Raw genomic sequence first — 24742 nt, forward strand, 5'->3', positions numbered from 1 at the left:
GTGAGACAGAAAGCAAAGACCAGATCATCACAGTCCTGAGTCACTGTACATTAAAATCACAAGACACAATGTCCTTTAACAGCCAGGATTTAGTCTTTTTCACAATGAGCACGTGAGGATCGGCAGGAAGTGAAATGATGTGCGAGCAATTAGTTCCCTTCTCCTGATGATTCATCAAGCTTTGCATTGGGCGGCAGGGTGACAGACATGACTTTAATACAGTCAACATCAGAGACGCTTTCAATCTATTCCCGTCCCAAACTGGAAAGCCACGTGCACCGTTGCTAACAAGCCTCTGATCCAGAGACAGCCTTGATTTCAGCTGGCGGTGGTGCCGCTGCAGATGGTGACAGCTCGTCTAAACGTACCGGTGACACTCCCAGGAGATCTACTCACCCTGAACTGCTTCTCCAGCAGTGTGCGGCCTGTCGAGTTGGGCGTGAGGATGCTGTTGACATAACTATGCAGCTGCCAGGCGGGCACCTCTGTCTCTTTACTCATGATGGTCTCCATCAGAGCATCGTGGATGAAAACATACTGTTCCTGAGAGGAGACGGAAAAGTGGTTGAAATACATACATGTATGTATGTGACAAGATAATAACAAAAACTAAATCTATCTATAACCCTGTGAAAAAAAACAATACATTTTTAAAACTCAACATGCTATTATATTATTTTATTTCATTGTAGGTCATTTTGATTTATTTCCAGTAGTTTGTCACAGGGCAGAGGCAGTCACTCATCACATTACTTTATATACTGTTATGTAGTTTAATCTATAATAATGACTCCGTAGTTGATTATATTTTGTATTCATAATTTGAAGTAACTAAACTAAACTATTGGATTAGAATCAACAACAGTTTGGAAGTTGGAAGGCTAAACTTAAGCCTACAGTATCAAACTGAATAACTTTCATAACTCTTTAATCACAAGTGACCTTTCTAATGTAAAAGAAGGAATCCAGTTTCACAAAATAAGGGATGATTTCGGGGTTCTTACCTCAGTCTGAACTAGGTAGTTGCGTTGTGTGCGGATATGTTTGAGAAAATCCAGGACGCTGACTGTGCTTTTGTCCTTGTTCTGTTGTAGCATGCTGTCAATGACAATGTATGTTCCTGTGCGCCCAACCCCTGCACTGAGGAGCAGAGCATAAAGCAAAATGAGCATAATGGCATGCCCATAGAGGGAGCTGTTAACGAAGTCAGCACATTTGAGAGACTCTCATAAGTAACATTTCATTCAGCACAGGAGCTCGGGAACCCGGTAAGCACCGTACCTGCAGTGCACCAGGACAGGGCCCATGTCTGCGGCGCGAGCCGCTGACGAGCGGCTGATAAAGGTGAGGACGGGGAGGGTGTACTCTGGCACTCCCATGTCAGGCCACTGCGTGTAGTGATACTGGACAATGATGCGCTCATTTAGCTTCCCTTTTGGGTTCCCCTTCTGACCCTGGAACATGAGAGCAGATGTGTGACCACTGTACATGGAAGGTATTACCATGTTCCCAACATTAGCTGTTTTATACACTGACTTAGCTTAGTTATTACTGTGTTTACATACCACAACAATGCTGCACCCTGTGATACAACAGAGACTTCCTGTTTACTTAGTGGATTGCTTTTGATTGGATAGTATCACTGATGTTTTCTAGCAAACAATTTACAAATGACTGAAGTCTTTACTAGCGAGGACATTCATACATGTTAATGGTGCAACCCAATTCAGCAAATCAGAGAAGGACTTCACACACAAACCTGGTAACGAATATCTGATGCAACCTGATAAAATAAGTGAAATCTAGTTCAAACAAAACGGAGTCTGACTTTCAGTTACCTTTTTTACTTTAGTGTTCCTTATAAGGAAACGCCGCAGTGTGTAGCAGGCGTGCACTTTGGTGCTTTTCGGCATCACCACAATGTTTCCGTACTGCTCGCTGTTCTCTGTTGGCCAATACTGGTCACATTTCCTCTGAAGGACACAACAGACACAATGAATGACGTACCAAGTACAGTAAGGGATTTGTTCTGTATTTTTTACTTCTGCAAATAACATGAAAAATGAACCTACTCTCCCTTTCTCCACCAGGTTTGTGATCATGACAATGAGTCCGGTGTTCTGCTCCCACACCATCCTCCAAAAGTCCTCGAATGTAGACTTGAGGGGACCCTGAGCAGCTATATAAGCTCTGGGCCGGTTGTAGCCCTGAAACAGGAGAGTGGTGGGATACGTTTACTGGTAAGATGCAATCAATATTCTACAAATTACCCACAACCACTGATATCGCTGATAGGACTGACACAGGTAGGTCATGAAATCGACTCCTTCAGCTGACAGAAATTGGAAATGCTCATACATTACTCAATATTCTTTAAATAGACACACAATTTGTATTGCTCTGTCTGTCGCTGATATGATTTTGTTACCCAAATCAATATTAAAAAAAAAAAAAAGGAGTCAGCATTTATCCCCGTTTAGCACATGACACAGGACAGAACCATGCAGATGAATTTCACAATCTTTTTAACACAAACAATAAAACCAAACTAGGAGCTTCATGAGGAAAACGAGTCACTCACATCCACGTAGTTGGCATTGATGTAATCCGAATGTTTGGCATCTTTCCCCGCCAGAGCTCGTAATTTCACCCTGCTGTGGTCATCTAGGGAGAGAATTGATATATTTTATTTTTGGATTACTAAAATAATGACATGTTATGAACAGATTATTGGATTGTGCAGCAGTAGACATCATAGTCAGATTTTACAGCAGACTCACAGGCCACAATGTTGATGTATCTGTTTTTGTGTTTGTTGTCGGGATGATTCGAGTGTTCTGCAGTGATTTTCAGGTCTGCTGTGGAGCGTTGGACCTCCTGGAGAGAGGGAAGATATACAGAGATGGATTTCATTGAACAAGCAGAGAAGATGTAATGGAAACCAAGTAAAACCTCTCAGATTTCTATTCACAAGGGACAGGTTTCTTCTTTCAAACATGCTTCCTGCATGAGGAGCTCAGGATAAAGTGCGAAGCAGAACTACTGGCGGGGATTCAGTGTCTCGGTCAAGGACACTTCAGCGGAGCAGATGCTTTCTGCCACTGGGGCTTGAGCTCAGGCCTCCAGCAAGACAGCCCTCCTCTTCTTCACTACAGCACACTGCACCCATCCACCCCTAAAATCAAACAATCATTTTCTAACAGAGCTTCATTGCGATGCATTTGAAAATCATGCACACGGGCTTCACATCAAATGACCCCAATTAGAAGGAATCTTCTGGGGGCCTTGTTTCTTAAGCTGGTTACACAGAGAATGTGTTCCCATCCAGTCAACCAGCAGACAGACCTTCTCTAATTAACCGCCGTCTCTCTTGATCTTTCTCTCTGTCACAACCATCTGCTCCAAAGTAGTAACCCTGCACACAAACGCATGCAGAAAATAATCTCCAACCACTGTTCAGAACGAGGGAGGTGGCATCAACTGAGAAGGGCGTGTAATCATGAGTGACAGCATAACAAAGAAGGCTGAGGACCGTCCTCAACCACGTTAAAATAAGATCTGAATCTGAAAATATAAAATATGCAACTGAAAAATATAAGACCTCAAATACCAACATATATATGAAAATGAAAATAAATATTTTATTCAAAACAATTCCAGAACTGAATCAGTTATATTTAACAAAAAAACATTTCCTTCACTCATTTTTAGTTCAAACCATCACTACTGGCCTGGATTTAGCTCCATAATAGTTCACTTTAGATGATTAAATCTGATGATTGTGAACTGTGAAGAAAGCTGCACAGCCACTAAACATTGACTGAGATGCATGATACATTATTCATGACAATGCTCATTGTCAATTGTTTCTGTATGAGCTCTTTGAGACTCTCGAGAACATAAATGAACACCTACGGTGCAGTTAAGTGCTGCAAGACTTAATATACTGCCTATTTCCTTTGCTTTGTACGGCCCAACGGAACCGAACTCAAATGTAAAACCACCATTAGCTGTATAACAAAGGTTAACAATGCATCAAAACAAATAACTATTGGAGTGGGGTTGAAAGTATACCTCAAAGTCCTCAGAAAAACCTTGCAGGTTGTTCTTGTAGAGCTCCATGATGTGTTTAATAAACTGCTTAACGGGGATGGCGTCCATGTCGTCTGCAGAACAAACAGAACAGTTAGCAAAGTGCCCATTACTGTGTGTGTGTGTGTGTGTGTGTGGTTCGTAGTGCATTACTAGGCTTTGTTTCTAGCCACCATCTATTCCGAGAATGTGTGTACACACGTGAATGTGCTTGCAATACTTGGTAACCGATGTGATTACCTTTTTTTTTTATTATTGCAACCAGGCAAAAATGTAAACATTCAATTCAAAAGAAAAGATAAGAAATTTAAAGATGTCTGTGGTGTTTTAACAGACTGACCTCTATCACAAATGTTTAGATTTGGTATTTTGAGCGTTTATAGGCGGGAGCATCCGTCTCATCTGAGTCAAATCAGCCCCAAATCACACACGAGGGTTCTTTGACAAGGCTGGTCACCATCATATTGGGACAATAGAACAGGGGACCCAGCTGTCATTGCTGCCGATACTGGCAAATGGCTTAACTAATACACCCTTGCAGCTGGGGCTCTTGCTTGCCTCAGTGGTTGCAGCATAAAGGTGAAGTCTGGATTGTTAATCTGGTCATTTATCAATATGCCCTCTCTATTAGTGTCAAGAGTCACTTATCAGGCTAACCAGTTCCCTCTGAATGGTTCTGGTTGAGATGTGGCTTTAGGGGCTACAAATTTAAATGAAGTAAGGCTGATTAGGCTCAATTTTTCTTGACGGGATATTAAACTGTACAGAGATATGTTCGCATGTATTCTTGCGTGTCCCATAGTACCATGTGCAGTAGAGATGCTTTTACCAGCGGAGCCATTCTGTCATTTTGCCCTTAAAACCATATTTCTACAAATATCCATGGAGATAAGTGATGCAAATTCTGAGCCCGTGAAGCCACTCTTCTATGAAATGAATTTACTTGCACATTTTCAACTTCAATCAAGCACATGGGCAGTCATGCAGAACATATGTGCTGAATAAAAATTGCCATAGTTTCGATGTCTGAGAGCAGACTTTCTGTCTGCTTTCAGACAGAAAGAAAAGGGAAAGAATAAAGAAAGGCACAAAGAATGAAAAAGACAAGCAATAAAAGCCTAATGAATGTGGAGTCGATACTGGCATCAACTGTGCTCTTAAACTGTGATATCACAGCCTGGAGATGTCCCCGAGCTGTGAAAGTCGTAAAGTCTAATATCGACGCGCTGCCACTGCACTGCTGCCTGGGACATTAAACGCAACTTAAAGCCAGTTATACGATTCCTGCAGAGGTGCTCTCAGAGTCATTTCACATGTAAATGAACAGAAACTGTGCAAGACATCACGGTAATAGAGAAAACCATTTGAAAACAGTTCATGGCGGTTTGTGGATGTGTCCTTTACCAACAAGAATATATCACTTAAAGTAAATCAAGATTACTTTTACAGTTTCTGGACTCAGTGTCAGTCTGCCAACTTTTTTTGAAAAAATAACTAATAATAATAATCTTTTTTTGTCCATGTACACCCACAGTCCTGTCAAATGAAACTTACTTAAACTGACTTTCTCAAATTTGCATCCGTTAGTTTAAGCTTACTACTTAATCTGTTTATTTATTCCAGCCCTTTTAGCTAGCTGGTTTAAACATCTATCCATTACTTTCAACCAACTAACTTTTTTTTAACCATCACTTTCAGCCATTCATCATATTCATTTATTACTTTTCATTAGAAAACTTTCAACTTCTTTGATCGCTTGTTCACTTTTACACATTTCTTAAACAATGTGTTCTGGTATTGTAGTTGACTTCATACGAGGATGCATTTCGATGCATTCAGTTGTAATCTCTATTTGTTCCAATTTCTTCAGCTGTGACATAATCTGCAAAGCAACTGCAGTATACCCCCTGGAGTACACAAGTACCACACAGGTACTATATAATACAAGTACCATTGGTTGGGAATCACTGATCAATATAATGACAGAAATACGGCTTACCTGGTATCGGGATGATTGGTATATTCTCATTGGCCACCACCCGTGGAGAGCTGCTTTCCTCCACATAGAAGTGAGCTGTTTGGAAAAATCTCCTACAGGGACACAGAGAGAGGAAACGCACAGTAAAGTCTATTAGGGAGTCCTGATCACATTGTTCTCAGAGCCTGGTCCGTCAACATCATCTACAAGTTGAATACTGTAGAATGACACGGCCGGGACCGGCAGGAAACGGCTAATGAAAACCCCAGAGTGAGTGGGACACAGCTGATCGCACACAGAGCAGCTCCTGGAGACAGTCTGAGCAAACTACGTGGGGGAAAGGTAAACAACTTACAGCGACACACAGCGCAGTGGCAAATTTAACTCTTTACTCAAACTGAAGACAACTTTTCCGAACACAGATTCTCTCTTCGGGTCAACATACACCTCTTTCAAGAAATCCCACTCCACTCGAGGACAGCAAAATCAACTCCAAGTCAATTTTCTGGAGAAAATGTGCGTGATTGCTGCCAGCAGATGCTGCTCAATGCACCAATGTGACCAGCTGAAACTTTTGACATTCGTTACTTATCCATCGGGGTAATTCCTCTTGTTTCGAAAGACAAAATGTCTGTGCCGCTTCCTGCATATTCCCTTTCCAATTTTACACAGTTCACAGACTGAAAAACTGTAAAACGTGTCATATCAATGCTGAATGCAGATAGGCTGAAGTCAGCCATGCTTTTTAGAGAATAGCTAACTTCACTGACTGTGGATATTACAGATTTGTAGGCTAAAACACTTCACATTGAAGATGTCCTTCCCCAATTAAGCACAACAAAAAAACAATTCTTTAATAATTAGTGAGATGTTGTCTAAAAGCTCCTGAAAAACACAGACTGTCTGTAAGTGATGCATTTTTAAGGTCCTGAACTTGCACAGCCTCCCCCTCCCCCTTATTCACACACAATGTATACTAATGAATACATTGTACACGACTCTTTCCCATGTTTAATCCTACCTGTACTTGATGCAGAGGAGGGAGCAGATGCTTGTCATTCTTCAAGAGGTATAAAGCAATGCACAGAGATAAAAATATAAAAATGGCTGCACTGTATTTAAAAAGATATAGAAAGAGAGAGAGAGAGAAAGAGACAGACTGAGAGGGGAGGGTGAACAACAGAAAGGGAGGAGAGCCCCCCATCCGGCTTGCGTCACAGCCTCCCAATCCAATGGCCCCCTGTGGGTGCAGATGTGGTGCGGCTAACAGTCGACACCCCCTCTCCGATTCTCTTCCATGATCTCAAAGGAACAATTTGCTTTGGGGGAATGTGACTGGCATGAAATAGGCTTTCTGAATAGATGTCAGTGGAGAGATGCATCCCATTCAACACCGGTGTCAGCAGCACTGAGTCACTAACACAAAATGGGATTCGTTTTTCTCAGCTGAACATCTGGAGGTTTTCAACAAACACCTCAAGCCTCTGAGGCTTCCAGATGTGCACTGTAAGGCCAGCAATTAATTCCATCGTCGACATAACCTAAGACTGTGAAAAGGAACAAGCTAAAAATAAGACATTCATCTTCAAAAGCTGGTCAACAGATCACATTTTGAACAAAGAAATTTAGACAAAATGGATTGTGGTATTAAGTTGTTAGTGACTAAAACATCTGGCTTTAATAGCTGCACGGTCCCCAAGAGAGACCACACAGAGCGTGGAGAGTGAAGAGTGTGAATGTGTTGATTTCATCTGTCACCATGGTCTTTTCCCCAGAGGAAGCAGGCATTGTCTGTGAACTGTCAAGAGTTATCACAACAACAGCTGTGATGGGCATTTCTAATCTCAAAGCTGCCCCTGCTCTTCTACTCAAATACCACGACTCTCAGTAATCTATATCCACTGACTGAGTCGGCTACAGTCGTCCTGTTTTCCACAGTCTGTTTTTGAACACCTCTATGGAGCTGATAACCAGGCTGTTATTTATACCACGCTCCTGTATTATCTGACACCACAAAATGCGACAGTAAGGTTGTGTTGGCCCATATCATTTGCTGCAGTGATCTCACACTTAGAAAACTGTCATGGTAGAAATAATTTATGAAATGCATCCAACACATTTCACGAATAAATAAATCTCAGGCTGTAAATAAAGAAAATGCCACCCAACTAGAAACAGACCCTTTGTAGGCAGTAAATATGCATGAGACCAGCTGAGGATATGCTCCATAGTGCTATTTGTAACTCATCAACCATCCCACATGTGCCAATGGCCTGGTAAATGTGATTACTGGGGCTCCAATAGCATTGCTGGAAATTAGCCCAGAAAGACGAAGACACAGCTGGGACCCCTGCTGGCTCTGCTGGGCCCTTCAGGTCTCCTGACCCCTCACCCAGGTGGGTGATGGGCCTGATGTACGACACCAAGGCATGAAAGCAGTCTCGCTACCAGACTGGTTGAGATTGATGCGCACTCATGCATGCATGTGCATAAAACAGACGGGTCTTAAAGTGGAGCAGACTGGCTGGAAGATCCAGACATGCAGGCTTGTCACTTAACCCGACACGTGAGATTCATGGGAGGGGTCAGTGTGGGTTATGGGGCAGCTAGTTTTTAATACCACTGAGCGAGGTATCAGTGACACCTTCAGTAAGATGAGACATTTTTGTATGTATGAGCACTTCATGTAATGACAGAGCACATATGACGACCTATTTAAACATCTTTACACTGGTTACCCGTTAGTATTTGTATTGGTTCTTTTTCACTACATGGGCTTGCACCAGAAATGCTTTCAGTTTATGAACCTGTAAGATCCTCTGGTTTCGATCTTTAAGCTGTTCCACGAAGCAGAAAAAAAACATTTGATGATGCTGCTTTCAGTCACTTTATTTATTGGTTTATTTGATAAGGGACAGAGCACATTAATAAAAACACTGCTGTAGCCAAGAGGCTATTTTTCATCTGTCGTCCCACTATGCTCCAAACTGTTGAAACAGCTTTCAAGGGAATCAAGAGTACCTGAAAATATCAATATTTTTTAAACAGAAACAAAAAATGTTATGGTTTTTATTATTATTGCTCATTCGTCTCTTCATCTTCTCTCCATTTTCGTCTCGTCAATCATTTGTGAAGCACTTTGAGTTGATTTGTTTGAACGGTGCTCTAGAAATAAAACTTGATTGATTTTACGGTTCTACCAAACTTTAAGACCTGCAACGTCCCATCTGGAATGAGATACACTGAACTCACCTCCAGTAGACCATCACAATCAGCAGCATTATGAGGCACAGCAGAGTGAGAGCAGACACCACAACCAAGGGCACGATCCACACCATCCTGCCCATACCCGGGTGAGGGGTCCGGGTCACGTTGGACAAGATGGTCCTGTCTGGAACGTAACACAGGCACATAAATACATGTCTAAAAATAAACATTTGACTGAATTACACCAGCTCATTTGCCAACTTTAAAGTGCCTATGTGCAGGATCTCTTTCAATTATAGCATGTTTGAAATTAGGTAAGTTTCTGTGTTGTTGTTAGTCCTGTATTCTGTATCTCCAGGGTCAGATCCATGAACGGAGTCTGCCAAAGTGTCTTTTTTGAAGCTACCACTGGGAGTAGTCAGACATGTTTTAATTCTTCTCATAGGGGGCTTTAATCTTCACCATACTTCATTATATATCAAATGTCAACCTGAGCCTGGTCTGAGCTTAATATTAATAATAATAAACCTATGATGAACAATAAACCCACAGGTCTATCATGTTAAATCCCACTGACATTATCACTGACATCTAATATTGTGAGGGTACAACATCTGGCAAAAAAAACTTCGGAATGCTCTCTCTCTCTCTCTCTCTCTCTCTCTCAAAGCAAACTCTTTCAAAATATGCTGAAAGGGATTCCTGGAGGCAGAATCCCCGATGGCAGATGGTTGATTCCTGCCTTCAGGCCTCTTTGTTGTAGTGACACAAAAGCCTGGAGCTTTATCTTTGACTAAAATGGTAACCAGTGCAGTCGCTGTCTTAAATCAATGTATTTGTTATGCTACATTGGGCTCCATAACCTTTGGTAGCGATTACAGAGTTATGCTTTGGGGAGAGGCCTTTCCTTGTACAATAGCTGATAACAAGGAGAAGAGCCTTGCAGCAAATTCAAAAGGGATGTGTCTGATTGAGAAGGTACAGCAGGTCATATTGTGTCATATCTGTGAGGTCTGCTCACCGGTGTGGACGGAGAAAGGCCAGAGACTCTTGCCATCACTACTGATCTTTGGAGACAGTGTGGAGCTGTGGGGAATCTGCATCTCGGCAGTGTCATTACGAGGCTCCGCAGTGGAGAATGCATTTACATCTGTGGGATTCTTCTCTACGCTGACCAACTGATCGGCACCAGTGCTTGAGGGTACCGTGGTGCCTTTGACTGTAGGCTTCCCTTCTCCTTTCTCTTTGGCTGTGGACGCGGGGGTGGGGATTAAAGGCTCTTTGACCACGGTGCTGTTGGCTTGCTTTTCCTCATTATCTGGTGCAGTCTTGTTCTTTCTCTTCTTCTCATCCTCTCCCTCCTCCTGTTCTCCTTCTCTCTCCCCCTCCTTCTCCTCCTCCTCCTCCTCCTCATGTGCAGCCTGCTTCTCCTCAGACGGAGTGTCTGTCTCGGAGCCCTGGGGCGCTGCCTGCTCGGTGCTGGACTTTGCAGGCGGGATGGATGGACGGGTGGGATTCTGCGTGGCTTGGGGTGCTTTTGTGGACCAAACAGAGCTGGGCAAAGAAGAGATGACCCCCCCGCCCACGCCCAAGCCTGCCAGCAAGGTGCTCGTCACCACTGATGCCACTGTGGCCTGGCTGCCACTAGAGGACGGGCCCATCCCCGTTGCCATAGAGACAATGGAGAAGTGGATGCCAGAGGACGTCCAAGTGGAGGACCCAGAGCTGATGGGAGCCATGTCTGCCGAGGACGCTGGAGAAATTGTGGGCTGACAGATACAGGCAGAGAAAAAGTGGTTATCCAACAGAACCACGCGAATGTTCATCATTGTCTTTCATGCCTCCTGGCATGTAGATTGTTACTAACATACAAAAACACATTTTCACTGCCATCTTCTGGTCAACTCACCATCCCAGTCTTCACAATACGAGACCCTTCAAATATTCTTGTTGTATTAGCTGGAAAACAAAAAGAGCAAGCAAGCACTTGAAAATACATTTCGTGCATCAAAATGAGTTCTTCTTCAAGAATAAGTAATGACTCGATGGCTGGAGGGTTTTGACCAGGTACCTCTGAAGAGCAGGGTTTGACTGAAATCACTGCGCAGGTCATGCTGACACACTGCCTGCACTCTGAACAGGTACAGGACGTCAGGGGACACATTAGTGATGACGGCTTTCTGCAAAATAAAAGATGCACATACGTATACACTTAAGACCACTTGCAAACATGTTGTAAATAACGTTTAAATGGGTAAATGAAAAATGTCAAACTGTGGATGCTGTTAATTTATATTGGCCACAATGAAAACATAGAATGCCAAGCCACTGTTCTGTCAACAGCGTATGACCAACGAGTTCGATGCAGTTTAAAACCTAATTTCCTGCCTAAAGTAATTGTGTGGTGCACTTTGCAGATGGCTTTACTTATGCTAAAACGGCCCTCAGCACGGATGGGTTGTTGCCTCTTGTGTTGGAGAGCTCCAGTATTTCTTGAAAACAATTCAGATAAAAAGGTGTCCAGAGATAGAAACTGAAAATTGAAATGGAAATGAAGTGGGCAAAATAAGAAAGACTGACAGCCGAGAGGACACTGTCACTGTGACTGACCGAGTGTATTTATGGTGTGTAACCAGATTGAGCACTTCATGGACACATTAATCATTCTTTCTGTCAGCCATCTACAATAAATGTACAGCAACATAAAGCTCCGAACAGAATATAAAGATATTATATAAAAACAACAAAGAAATAATTCTTGTCATTCCGAAAACTGTTAAAGTCATCAAGTAGCCAACAAAGTCAACTTATGTGTTCACATGTAGTTTTTAAGAAATGACTCCTTCATATTTGACGCCGAAGTTGAATGAATGAAATGCATGTTAATTTATCTCTAGCTGAGGACAGCGTTAGTTCAATTCTGTGGGGGTGTTCTTGACTGCAGGAAGCCTGGTTCCCTATTCATTTCAACCTGCTTGTCTATAGTTTCTTAAAGAGATACATATAAACTGCATGGACTAATAGTGCGTGTGCGTGATATAGTATTTCCACAAAACTACATCTACTCCTCCAGATGCTACGATGAATTTGAAAATATTGTTAAATTCAAACGTTTAACCACTAAACACAAGGTGTCTCCTAATTCACTGATAGGCCCTCCTCATCCTCAGTGTATCTGTATGCAAGTTGCATTTTAGACCACAAATTGCATCTTGAAAACAGCTTTTTACTGTCAAACTGTAAACACACAATCCTGCGCAGTGAAGGTTAAACATCCAAGTAAAGTAAGCCAAACACATTAATGGGTAGAAGGGGTTATTAGCTAGTTTCTAAGCATTAGAAGGAAGGGAGGCGGGAATACATGCAAAGGTTTACATCTATCCCTTCACGTCCCACCTCCTTTGTGCAGTTGCTCCAATAAACCAGTAGTAGTCACTAGTGCAGCAACATTGCATGATCCCTCACCGGCTTCCCACAAATGACAACTGTGTTTACTGAAATGCATGCTGGAGGTAGAACTGCCACAAGGGAACTGATCCCAAGTCTCTGAACCAGTGGGTAAGTGTTTTGCCCCTGCACTGTTTACGTCATGCAGACGGTCAAGACAGCTGGGGGTCAGTGGGCTTTAAAAGAGACGCACAGCTGGGTGTTGGATTCCCTCAAATGGAAGGATATGTGACCGGGGAGAAAAATATGTAGTGTGGAAAAAGAACAGCCCTGTAGGTGTAACCTCCAGCAGGGGGGAGGATATATTTCTGTGGAGACAGTGAATGTTGTCTTAGAGGGATACAGGAAGGAATGATGTGGTAACTCAATGTTTAAAGCACACAAGCAGAATTGTGTGATCACTGGTGTCAGAAACTTCACTGAGATCTAAAGTACTACTCGAGCACAGTTGCCTGGTTGGCATCACTGTTGCTAATGCAACAAAAACTAACAATAGCTCTGTTTCATCAACTATTTGTTCCTGTCAACTAGATTGTGTTGTAGTGTATTGATCAGATGATGACATAAATTTACCATTATCTGCCAATAGTTTATGCACTCCATATATATCAGACACAGCAATACAAACAATATTTTTGTTTGTATTGCTGTGTCTGATATATTTTGCTCTACATTATCTCTGAGCCTATACTGACATTAAATGAATAAATGGAAAATGCATAAACTGAAACGAGGAGGCCACAGGCACATTTGCCAACACATTACATATATATCAGTTCAACTTGTCAATGTATGCGACAGTCCTGCGTGACAGGTGAGTGACAGGGGATTGTCTGGTCCCTTCATATCAAGCAACAGCCGAGCGCAGAGTTCATCACAACCTGTCACCTCCTATACACACTGTCACTGATCCAGCCGGATACATCAGAGGCTCTGCAAACCAAGCAGAGCTGTTTAAACCAGATCCATGACGACAAGTCTGAGAAACGGCTTTGGTATGGTAGGGGCAGTTGTTAGTGGCAGCTGCCAATACAATCATACACACCTGGTCCCCAGTCTTGGTGAAGGTCTTTTCGTCAGCAATATCCCGTTTCACCCAGCCGTAGGAGACCATGTAGCTGGTGATGGGGGGGTGGTAAACGGCCAGAGGGCGCTCCCAGCTCACCATCAGCGCTGTCTGGTTCAGCGGCTTGATCTTCATCCTCACTGGGGCACTGCTGCACACTGAAAGACCAGAGAGTAAAGGGGAGTACGATTTAAAAAAAACAGCATGAAAAGAAAAATAAATAATAAAAATGGCACTTTTTCACTGTGTGATTGCAACTGAGTGAAAATGAAAGGCTGTGTAGGGAGGACTGCTTGACCACATGTGTTTATGTTTGTTGGCAGAAGGCACGTTGCCTTATAACAAGCCTATCATTACTGTCTGCTGCTGACCAGACTCAAAGCCATTTCTACTTGAGGAAACCTCAAGGTGCAAGATAATACAGTAACTCAATAACAAGAAACACTTCTGGAGGCTTGACTTGGTGGCAGTACAGATTGTCACTCTGGAAGACGTTTTCATGCCACATCACTGCAAGATATTCCAGGTAGAATACCAAACAGCTGGGTGTGGTGCTAAACATGTGGTAAAGATAATACCGCAATTTCCTGCCGAGACGTAATTTTTCAGGTTGCTGTCCGTGCAACATTAAACAGGAGACTGAAATGAGGAGGATGAAAGCCCATAAGTCAGCCTCAAGGTGGCAGTGTAGGCTGCAGCACGGATATTTACACTGGGATCAGTCAGTATGAGTGAAGGACAATCTGGACGTGCTCCTCAGCACATCAGGGCAACAACAATCAAGAACCAGTGTCAGCTGATTAAGTGCACAAAGGGTTTCTATCAAATTTAAATTGCCACCACAGTTCTCCATTAACAAAGTGACACTATGGTGCAAATTATGCACCATGATATGTGAACGGAAGACAGGGTGGGAGGAAATCAGACACCGGAACACAGGGGCGAAAAAAACGACACAATATCAAGAATATCTCGGGGTGTTGATTAGGTGTGACAGGTGTGAAACGCATTGTAACCCGTTAGATGTTGGTTGTCAATTGCAGTAGCTCTAAAGCAGCCTGTTTAATAACTGCTGAAGACATGGTGATGGTTCTACTGCCTGCATCATTACCGTCACGTCAGCCATCATCCTAGTCGCACTGAAAGCAACAGCAGCTGTAGCGCTACACTCCTATTTGGCAACTTTAAAGAAAACACAGTTGCGATTATTATTTTTGTTAAAAATATAGCCCTTTTGTTGCAGATGGCATTGAAATAACACTCACGATAATTAATTGCTGTGAATTGCCATTATCGGGATTGTGAACTATTATGAAAAAAAAACGTATTTATCCTTTATTGATGGAGGGGTTTGTTTATCACTAAAAATGATAGTTACTTCACGTCCTATCTGTGATGCAATAAATTAATTGATTTCTGAAAATAATGTAAGGTAAAGTGATTTGAGTATGTTTAAGTACCATTTTAAGAGTGTAAAGCATATTTGATGATTGCTGGGATACCATCATGAATCTAAATTAACTCGGCCATGATCGTCACGACATGAAATTTTCATATCATCCAAGTTTGTTCACTATAACTGGGGCAACTTTGTGGTTTACTGATGAGAAATCATGATGTCTCTGTATTAATTATGAAATTCATTGATCTGAGATCGTTCATTTCATGAAAACCTTTTAATACAATGGCAGATTGCCAGCGGAATTAACAAGTGCTCATCTAAATCGTTTTTTCAAAATTTGTATGCAAATGGTATTTTGTCACTTTATCTCAAGTTGAACAAAAAAAGAATCACTGGCACAATTATTCATCATGCTCGAGCCTCTCCAGCAAAAAACACTTTTCTGTGAATAGATGTATTGTAACGTCCTAAAATCAGCCTCACAGTGGTTTCACCTCAGTCTGCTACACCACTCAAGAGCAGAGCACGCATTTCTCTCCTGGCAGATTCAACCATAAAGGGGATGAATTGACAGTTGTAAACAAACTCTCCTCTCTCCTCTCAAGGCTATACCATTTGTTTTAAGGAGGCTTTGTATCATCATTGGAAGAAAAGGGAAAACAACAATGTCATTGAAAACACAAAGAATGCTGATTTTGACGTACGAATTGTATTTTCTGAACTTTGCAGTCAAGGTAGGCACGTCATCGGAGGGCCAAATACCAACATCGCAACTACAGTACTTATTTCATTATAACATATGATTGTTGCTACAGCCAACGTCAGTCTTAACACTGACGAACAACATTACCACATAGGACATGTTAATAATGACTGAGAAATAATAAACCTGATTCATTGCTACCATGTCAAACATTCTTTGGTTCCAGTAGCAATTTGAGCATTCGCTGCTTTTATCTGTTTTATGTAATTGTGCGTTGACTGATTTTTCCCTATTGACTGACATTTTATAGACCAAAATATGTATCAGCTAAACAAGAGAAGGGTAATTAATCATGAAAATTCAAGTTATTTGCAGCCCTATGGACCATATCATCATTAACCAAAAAAAAAAAAAAAAACATAGGTACGCCCAAGGCTTGCATGCACCGGTTGATAGAGCTTGGTTTTACACATGCACATATACAGCATTAACACAATAAAGCAAATCGCTCTATTTATCTTGACATTATTACTTGACAAACTAATTTGCAACATGTATGTTGCATCAGAAGCTATACATCTCTAATGGCCAAACAACCTTCATGGCCGTAAAAGCCACAGGGATGGCATTCAGTCAATGTATGGCCCTGGCTCTCACAACATTTACAAGCAAAACCATGATTTCTTGTGTGCAGATGAATACCCCCCCCCCCCCTACCATACAACCTTGACAGATGTCACCCCTGAAGATAAGATACCGTTTACTCCCAGCGTCCCTCCATTAAGAGTCTGAATTCTTACATTTTAGCACAATGAAATAGAAATGCGAGAGCGACACAAAGACAAACAAACAAGCGAGAAAAAAATGGAGACACTGGTCCACATTCATTCTGCCTACTGACATAATGCCACAAAAGCAATTTCACAACTTAATTTCTATCGGTCTATTTTAGCTGTGCCACATATTAATGATGATTGCTGATCGGCCTTGTGAGAGTGCTCCAACTTCATCACAAGCATTCCCAATCAATTCTCCCCGCCAGACACCAACAAGACCACTTTAAAGCGCAGCAGCTTTTCTCATTAGTCTCCATAGTTCCTGTACTGTTCTGTTAAAGCAAGCGCTGCAAGATGCCCACATAACAAAAAAATACTCCAATCAATCCCTGCATGAGGTCTGTGCTTTGTATTAATATGTTCTTTAATATAAAAATGAGTTGCAACAACGAGAGAGTGATATGTGCATTATCCTGTTAATGTGGTTATTTTAAACCGAGGCAGAATTTGTTCAGGAAGTAGGAAAAAGGAATAACCTTTTGTGGTCGTATTATATTCTCTGACCCACTGATGTGGGGTCTATCGATGGGTCTACACACTGAGCAGCTAGATGAGCTGCCTGAATTTTGTCGCAAAACACAATCGAAGTTCAAAATAATACCTGTTTGACCAGAGAGAAAATAGTGCTGGTAAATAGAGTTGTCTTTGTGGAACAGTATGGGAGATAATATGGAGTGAAATCTTACACATAATGGAGATCTTGGGCTGAGCGATATGGCCAAAATCTTCTATCACGATAAAGGCCATTACATACATCGATCCCAATCTAAAAGACGATAAATTATTATATGTCTTTTTTCAGCCTCTCTAAAACTACAAGAACTAATAAAACAGCAAGTCATGATTGTAATTACAGGAGACCCTTGGATTAAACCATGGTGCAAACGGCAGGGAGAATGGGGTACAAAGCAGGAAACAGAGCTTACCTCTTGAAGCCTCAGTGCTGTGAGGGCTTCCCAAGACTTCCGTTAAGTCTTTCTGCCATGCATCTTTTACAGCCGACTTAAAGACTTTCCTGTTGTCCAGGTCCTGCAGGGGTCGGAAGTTGTTCCTCAGGTACTCGACAGACTTGACGTGGTCTTGTTGCTCCGTTGTAAAGATGGAGTAAAAGGCCTCCAGCTAGATGGAAAGAAACAGAGAATAGCTACTGAACAAGTCAGTTATTTTTACTGTGCGTGTGTGTGTGGAATATAATACATCATGCAGGACTGCATTTGTAGCCACTTGACAGCAGCTGACTGTTCAAAACTGGAGCAGAGGATTTGCAAGAAACATTCACACCACAGGCACCAGCAGGCATAGACCTCAATCATCATCCTGGCTACCTACCTACCGGGCTGTAACTTCTCAATGGGGCAAATTTGTGGCCATTGATTGCCATGAATGATCTCCTGCCGCGTGCTGTAATGACTACACATTACAGATACTGTGGAATCAATGTGTCCTATGCGTGTTCGGAGAAATAAATTACAGGTTCCTAACAGACTATCTATGAGCGTCACAAACATTGTGGCGGTGGTCAATATTCTTGCAGCAGAAGTCATTGCTGAACAAAAGATTTGTCCTGCTGCAAGTTAATAGAAATTCCACTGAGCCCTGCACATTTCTACAGCACAGAACGCTCTGGAGGATATTGTATGCAGCTGGGTAACCCAAGAATTGTATGTATAAAAGATGCAGCAACAGTGTATGGGATCAGCAAAAAGCATGGGGCATGATTTGGCATATATTACCTCTTACAATCACTAAAAAACTGCTCTAAAGCACATAAGGTGCTTTAGGTGAATCCTGTAATATACCACAATTTGCATCTAGCGTTAAACCTTTACTGCAATAATTAAAATGAATTTAAATGAATGAACATTGCTGCATTTGAACAACTTTAATAATGTGATAACCAGCCTCCATGGGCAGCAGTATTCTATCGAAGACCCGATTGTCACCGTCTCAGACCAACATGATAAGTGTATAAAGGTTATCTCACATTATCATTTAAATACCCACAAAAATCGGCACCCACTTCCTACTTACTCATCCACGATATAGGCAGTTATGGTTTCATATGCAGAGGAGTTGGGGAGAAACGAAGGAAAAAGGGAAGATGGGATGCTTGTGCGTCGACACTGTGGGACAGCAAGTGATCCACTAAATGTGTGCAAATGGAGAATATAGCTGTCTAGGCATGTGTGTGTGTGTGTGTGTGTGTGGACTTAACGCACCTGTGAGTAGGACAGATACACAGGCCTGGAGAAGATGATCCACTCCACTACCTTGATGCAGGGCGGTGTGGTCAGAGAGCCGGTGTATCGGTAATAGCTGTCCAGTGATGCTGGCAGCAGATCCCTCAGGATGAACGACCTGAGGTTGGTTTCCTTTTCTGGGTAGGGAATGGGATCAAAAACACCACATTTTTACCGCCCTTAAATGCTTTGCCAAAAACCCTGAATATCCTCAGTTGCATTTTAAATGGTTGTTTCATTTCATTCTCCCTGTGGCATTTTAACTGCTTTCCTGAAACCTCTACTAGTGGAATGATGGTGACAGCAGTTAAAAGCCTCACCACTTGTTATCACTCTAGCCAGATCTCTGTACTCAGAGATCTCCCTTTGGTCCTCTTTAGAAAGGAGCAAAGGGAAGGGAGTCAGACAAAATGGCCTGCTCTGACAGCTGATCTGTGGCTGGGTGGTTTCCTGCTCCGTTACGTGTAACAACTGTCGCATGGGCCATGGGGATTAAGACCGATCCAAATGATTACCGGATCTGTTCCATCCTTCGTGATCAGAACCAGGCGATGCCATGCAAAAAAATAACAAGACAAACCAGCAGGAAGATCCCTTTATTCCCGTGCATGAGCTATGCAAGTGGGCTTGTTTTTCTATTTTATTATGACATGAAAAACCCAAATAATTGTCAAATCCAATCTCTAACAGCTTATTAACTTATCTAAAAAAGCAGAGGCTTTGGGTGATAGGACTGATAGAACTACTGAGGCACTGGATGCCTCGCCCCATGCCCCCATGCCCCATCTGTACTCAAAGTCAAATTCAGTATTCACAGCCTTTCTTCTCCCCGTCTTCAGACAGTGTACGTGCCCTATCGCTCATGGGCCGCCGAGATGCTGATGGATGGATGACTGTGGGATACCGAGCGAGCGGAAAACCAACCACCCTAACAGGGGAGGAGGCGAGGAGCATTTAGCAGCCAGCGAGTCCAAAAACCCCACACCCACACTGAGCTCTCTCTCATCTGGGAGATGAGAGATACTGTGGTGTTAGCGCGAACATCTGTGAAGGGTTCAGACACTTTTAGAGGCTGATGGAGATTCATAAAAGAATCCAGTAAAACCAACATGTTTTGGCGACCTGCCTTTATCAAGGTTACAACTAAAGAGAAGTGGATCTGAAGTACCTCTGTGAAATTAAAACCACGGGTGAAACGGCCTCCCAGCTGATAACGAGCCAATCAGAAAACAGGCCAATTTCCTTACTGCAATTACTTCAATGGAATTTTGAGTGTAGAAATTCCATTGAACAAAGCGACCCATTTTCTGAATCCCGGGACAATTCACATGCTTTTTAAGAAGCTCTAGTGGTCTCGCAGTGAGCTTTTTTTACCCTCAGGTGTAATTTCCCACTTGTTCAGAAAGCTGTAAAAGTAGTTTCCCCGCCTACAATGCTCAACACAAAGGTCAAAACCTTACAAGAGCACAACACCAATCATCCATCTCCAGAAAGTACAGGGACTGAAATCATAATTAGAAACAGCCCAACGAAGCCCAGCACTAGTTTGTGAAACCAGCACGGATACAGCGCAATTACTCTATGCTTCCATATATCCTCATCCATTTACGTGTCCTTGTCAGTGTATAGCTATGCTCACGTACGGTTAAGAGCGTCAGCGGCAGGTTGTAAAACAAGCCATACGTGTCTGTGCAAACAGAGCTGATGTGAACCCAGATGCTGTAAAGGATTACAAAATCATGTTATATCATCTGCTTATGGTCTACATAAGTCATGCATGCAGCGCTGCAGCAGTAATTTAAGATAATCGGCCATTGAAGACGACACAAGACCTTAACGATTTAAATGTGAACATGAGCCTCAGTAGGAGCCAAGGGCCACAATGTACACATGTATGTCTGAGTCAGAATACAATGGAGCGCTGTCTAATTGAGGCTCAGATGTAATTAATAGCTCTTTCTCAGTAAGCGAGGCTCCTCAGAGGTCTCCCATTGTGCAGCTGCACAAGCGAGGGAGAGGCGGTATCTTGCAAATTTTGCATCCTTTTGAAGTTAAACTCTGCTCATATCTTTTGTTTAGACTCTAATTTGGGGTTTAAAAAAAAATGAAGACCAATGGTTACGCAGCTGAAAGCAAGCTCATCAATCTGTGTTCTATGGAGAACCTGCAGGGGAGGAGCACAATGTCTGCACTGTCGTGAGGAATGTTCCTCGAGGATCAACCAGGTGGATTGTTCATGTTGATGTCCGTGAGTGATTTTATAAGGGATATCACGGGATTGAATATCCCAAATACACTTGATACCCACAGTATTGTTTCATGTAGAAGAGATTTTGGGTCGACAGACAAAATATATCAGTAGATAGTAAATAAATAAACAGCATACATACACACACACACACACACACACACACACACATTTTCCCATTACTTACCATGATGCACTACTCCTTTTAATCCCTGGATGATAGGCTCTACAGCTGGATTGTTTTTTTGCCCCAGCTGCAGGAAATGTCCCGAGACAAAAGGATTACAAAAGGGATTACAAGACTCGAGGAATAATCAAACAGAATGACTAAGGACAATCAATATGAACAAAATACAGCAGGACACAATGAGGACAACATCTCTACAATACAGCATAATCTAGCAGCATCTAACTCCAGCTTTTCTTTTTGTGAGGTCTGTGATGGGTTGCGTTTTTGGTGAGCGTTTGAAGGTTGATGAATTGATTCAGTCCTCCGGTCATTTACAACACTGTTGTTTCTGGTGCTGTGCTAGATGGCTATATTGACGTGTAGTTTACTGTTAAATAACTTGACCATCAACATCTAATGCTTCTTTGAGGAAAATGATGACGACATTTGTACCTGTAATATTAGGGGAGGACTAACACCAGTGGGGCTTCCCTCCTTTGCTATAAGGCCGACTATTAGTTCCTTCAAATGAGTGAACACAAGCAAATACTCTTCAGCTACGCATTCTGCAATAACCCAAATGTCCTACTTAAGAGACAGGAATGGACAAAACAGTATTGCGATGCGGGGACCAATCTTCCCTCGCTGAACATTAATTCAGGTCAGTCAGAGGAGAATAATTGTGTGCAACTGAATGCTGAATGTGGATAATATGCACACCTTAGAGGCCATTAATAGGCCTTCGGGGAGCAAAGGAAGAACTCTCCTCATTGATTAGAAATGGTAAATCTGAGCCAATGTGTGTGTGTGCCCGCTTAAAAACTCTCGCACTGTAAACTGCTATTCAGCGGGTTGTGCATGCGGGTGCTAATTGCAGTAAGCAATAGGGCTGTCAGGACCCAGCGGAGGCATTTAGGTTCTCGTACACACGCGGTTCATCAGTGTCTAAGAGTAGACCTACATTACACGCACCTGTGTCCCCATTCCAGCCTCCCTCTTCGTGAGAGCTGACCGCTGCCTACATGCTATTAAGCTGAAGGTTAGCCCACATTGATTGCCTGCAATCAATCGCGTAGATATTGCTACTACAAATTAAGAGTGAAACGTGTGCTGTTGGTGTATGCTTCTTGACGGTTCATAAATCTCGGAGGTGTTTTTACTGTTTACAGAAATTAGGACCATTCTTGTCCATTAAGAGCTTATGTGCGCAGCCCTTCAGGGGACAATTTGTTGCATCTCGGTAAGCAATCTGCAATGTGCCACAGAAAACAGATAATCACCTGCAAAGTGAAGAGAAACAATGCTTTCACATCACAGGTGCCAAATACCATTTCTAATCAATATGTATTATTTACTGACCTCAAAAACATGTTCAGATCTTCATTATTGTCATAATTGGACTAATACAATTACAACCACCCCCCGTATATCATAATAGTCTCATAGAGTCTGTTTTCCAGCACATTTGACTCTCACTATTATTTACTTGGTATGATTTCCTGTTTTCTTCTAATTTCTGTCATTTTATTTTCAATCCGCTTATGATATATTTATTCACTCATCTCCTTGGTTTTGTAATCTATTTCTAACAGTTGGCGGGAAGCGTAGTTTGTGTAGAAAGTCATCTAATAAGCCTGCAAAAAAGGATATTTTCCATGAAGGCAGTTCTACCAGAAACTGAAAGCAGAGCCAATACAAAGGCTTCCCTGAAGAGTAGCGCAACTCCTCTGAGCAAACAAAGCCGGACGCTTTGACAAGACTGAGATTCTACAGCCCATGCTAGCGACACAATGAGGCTGTACAGCAGTGCTTTGCTAACATATAGGGGACATTCTGGCATCTTGTTTGCCTTAAAAGTAAAAAAGAAATCCCATTGTGAATAAATTAAATTCCATCTTAATAGGGGACTCAATTGAAGATCACTTCCCCAGAACCATGCTGCTATTATGGATACTAACGGTCAAGTACACAGTTAGTACAAGTGCACTTGTCTCAGATTACATTTGTCTTGACCTTCAGGCCTGGTGATACCTTACCTCAAAGAAGACGGCCATGGCAGCAATGATGCGTCGTTCCTTGATGGCAGCACCGAGGCTGTCAAAGTCATCGGAATTGTAAAGGTAGATCTGCATCTGGGATGGGAAACAGAGCATAAACAGCTTGAGGAGTGGACAAGGAGAACCAACAGTCCCCGTCATCAATCACTCGGGCACACACTGCTGAGGAGCTGATGAAAAGCTGTTTTGAGGGGCATCAAAGAGGGTGTATTTATCACTCCCATAAATCTCCCATAATCTGTGTCATTCCTTTTTGTGTTCTGCCACTCTTGGGGGACGTTGGAGAAATACAGCATCCCATTCCTCAGGGCGAATGTCCTCACAGAGACAACTTACGAGCTGAGAGGAAGAACTGCAGAATGCTGCGCTTTGCTTGTGGTGAGATCTAACAGAATTGTGTGCTTATAATCATCGCTTCCAATTACCGGATATCACCCGCAACATTGCTTCAGAGTTAAAAGAAAAAGCTGAGGTGATGTGTGTGTGTATATATATATATATATATATATATATATATATATAAGAAAGATATTTTCATTCCTTTCATTTTAAAGCAGACATATTATCGGAGTACTGATCAAAATCGGAAAATGATTCTAAAAGTAGCAATTGGAGCTGCCCATCATCTCGCTGTCTGAAGCCTCTTTAAAATGAAAAACCCTTTCATGTCACTGAACCAAGTTAATTGGCAAAAAAAAAAAAAAAAGGACCTCGATGTTGATTTAATTAAAGGGTATGCTTGCCTTTTTTCTTTTTTCAAAGGAAAATTACGATGGGGGGGGGAAACAGCCACAATTGGCTGTACATAAAACAGAGGCAAAAAGAATAAATAAAACCATTATTGCATACCAAAGGCCTAAAACGGGTACAAAATGTCTCAATCCAGATAATTGAAGTTAATATGTTTCCTTCAGAGTTCCTTTAACTGCAGCCATTAATGGAACTAATTTGTAGTGCAAGAACTCCAGAAGAAAGAGCTCCAGCTATTCATCACCCTTCAGATGTTATTAACTACATTACCCAATGAAGCTGGCCCCCCTTAGGCTTCATTTACTTGGTGACATTGGCTCACGTCACCGGCTCTTACTAAGAGCACAGTGGAAAACGTGATATTCAACTGTCAAACACTTTCATAGCAGCCGATAACAAGAAATGTTCGTGAAAGCAATCTGAACCACTTGATTGCACGCTTTGTTTCTCTGGATGTTTGCGAGCTCTGGCACAAAACGCCCTTCTTAGAGTAAACTTCATTCACATCCTGAGATATCGCCGGAAGATGTTGATTTTTTATCAGGAC

The 24742-nt window shown here is 42.2% G+C and overlaps 1 protein-coding gene across 1 annotated transcript in view; it reads right to left on the minus strand.

Annotated features, from left to right (window-relative positions):
- Positions 1-24742, minus strand: part of ca16b (carbonic anhydrase XVI b) — an 88145-nt gene that overhangs the window by 6175 nt on the left and 57228 nt on the right. Inside the window, exons 5-22 of the mRNA XM_079297154.1 lie at positions 23425-23520; positions 21407-21473; positions 18951-19108; positions 17658-17850; positions 13770-13948; positions 11349-11457; positions 11187-11236; positions 10299-11046; positions 9323-9461; positions 6092-6183; positions 4075-4166; positions 2781-2877; positions 2582-2664; positions 2073-2207; positions 1839-1973; positions 1282-1454; positions 1005-1140; positions 397-543 (exon numbers count right to left, since the gene is read on the minus strand). Of these exons, the coding sequence (XP_079153280.1) occupies positions 397-543; positions 1005-1140; positions 1282-1454; positions 1839-1973; positions 2073-2207; positions 2582-2664; positions 2781-2877; positions 4075-4166; positions 6092-6183; positions 9323-9461; positions 10299-11046; positions 11187-11236; positions 11349-11457; positions 13770-13948; positions 17658-17850; positions 18951-19108; positions 21407-21473; positions 23425-23520 (2829 nt within the window). The remainder of the gene's footprint in view (positions 1-396; positions 544-1004; positions 1141-1281; positions 1455-1838; positions 1974-2072; positions 2208-2581; positions 2665-2780; positions 2878-4074; positions 4167-6091; positions 6184-9322; positions 9462-10298; positions 11047-11186; positions 11237-11348; positions 11458-13769; positions 13949-17657; positions 17851-18950; positions 19109-21406; positions 21474-23424; positions 23521-24742) is intronic.

The sequence above is a fragment of the Melanostigma gelatinosum genome (genome assembly GCF_949748355.1).
Source record: "Melanostigma gelatinosum genome assembly, chromosome: 3".
Lineage (NCBI taxonomy): Eukaryota > Metazoa > Chordata > Actinopteri > Perciformes > Zoarcidae > Melanostigma > Melanostigma gelatinosum.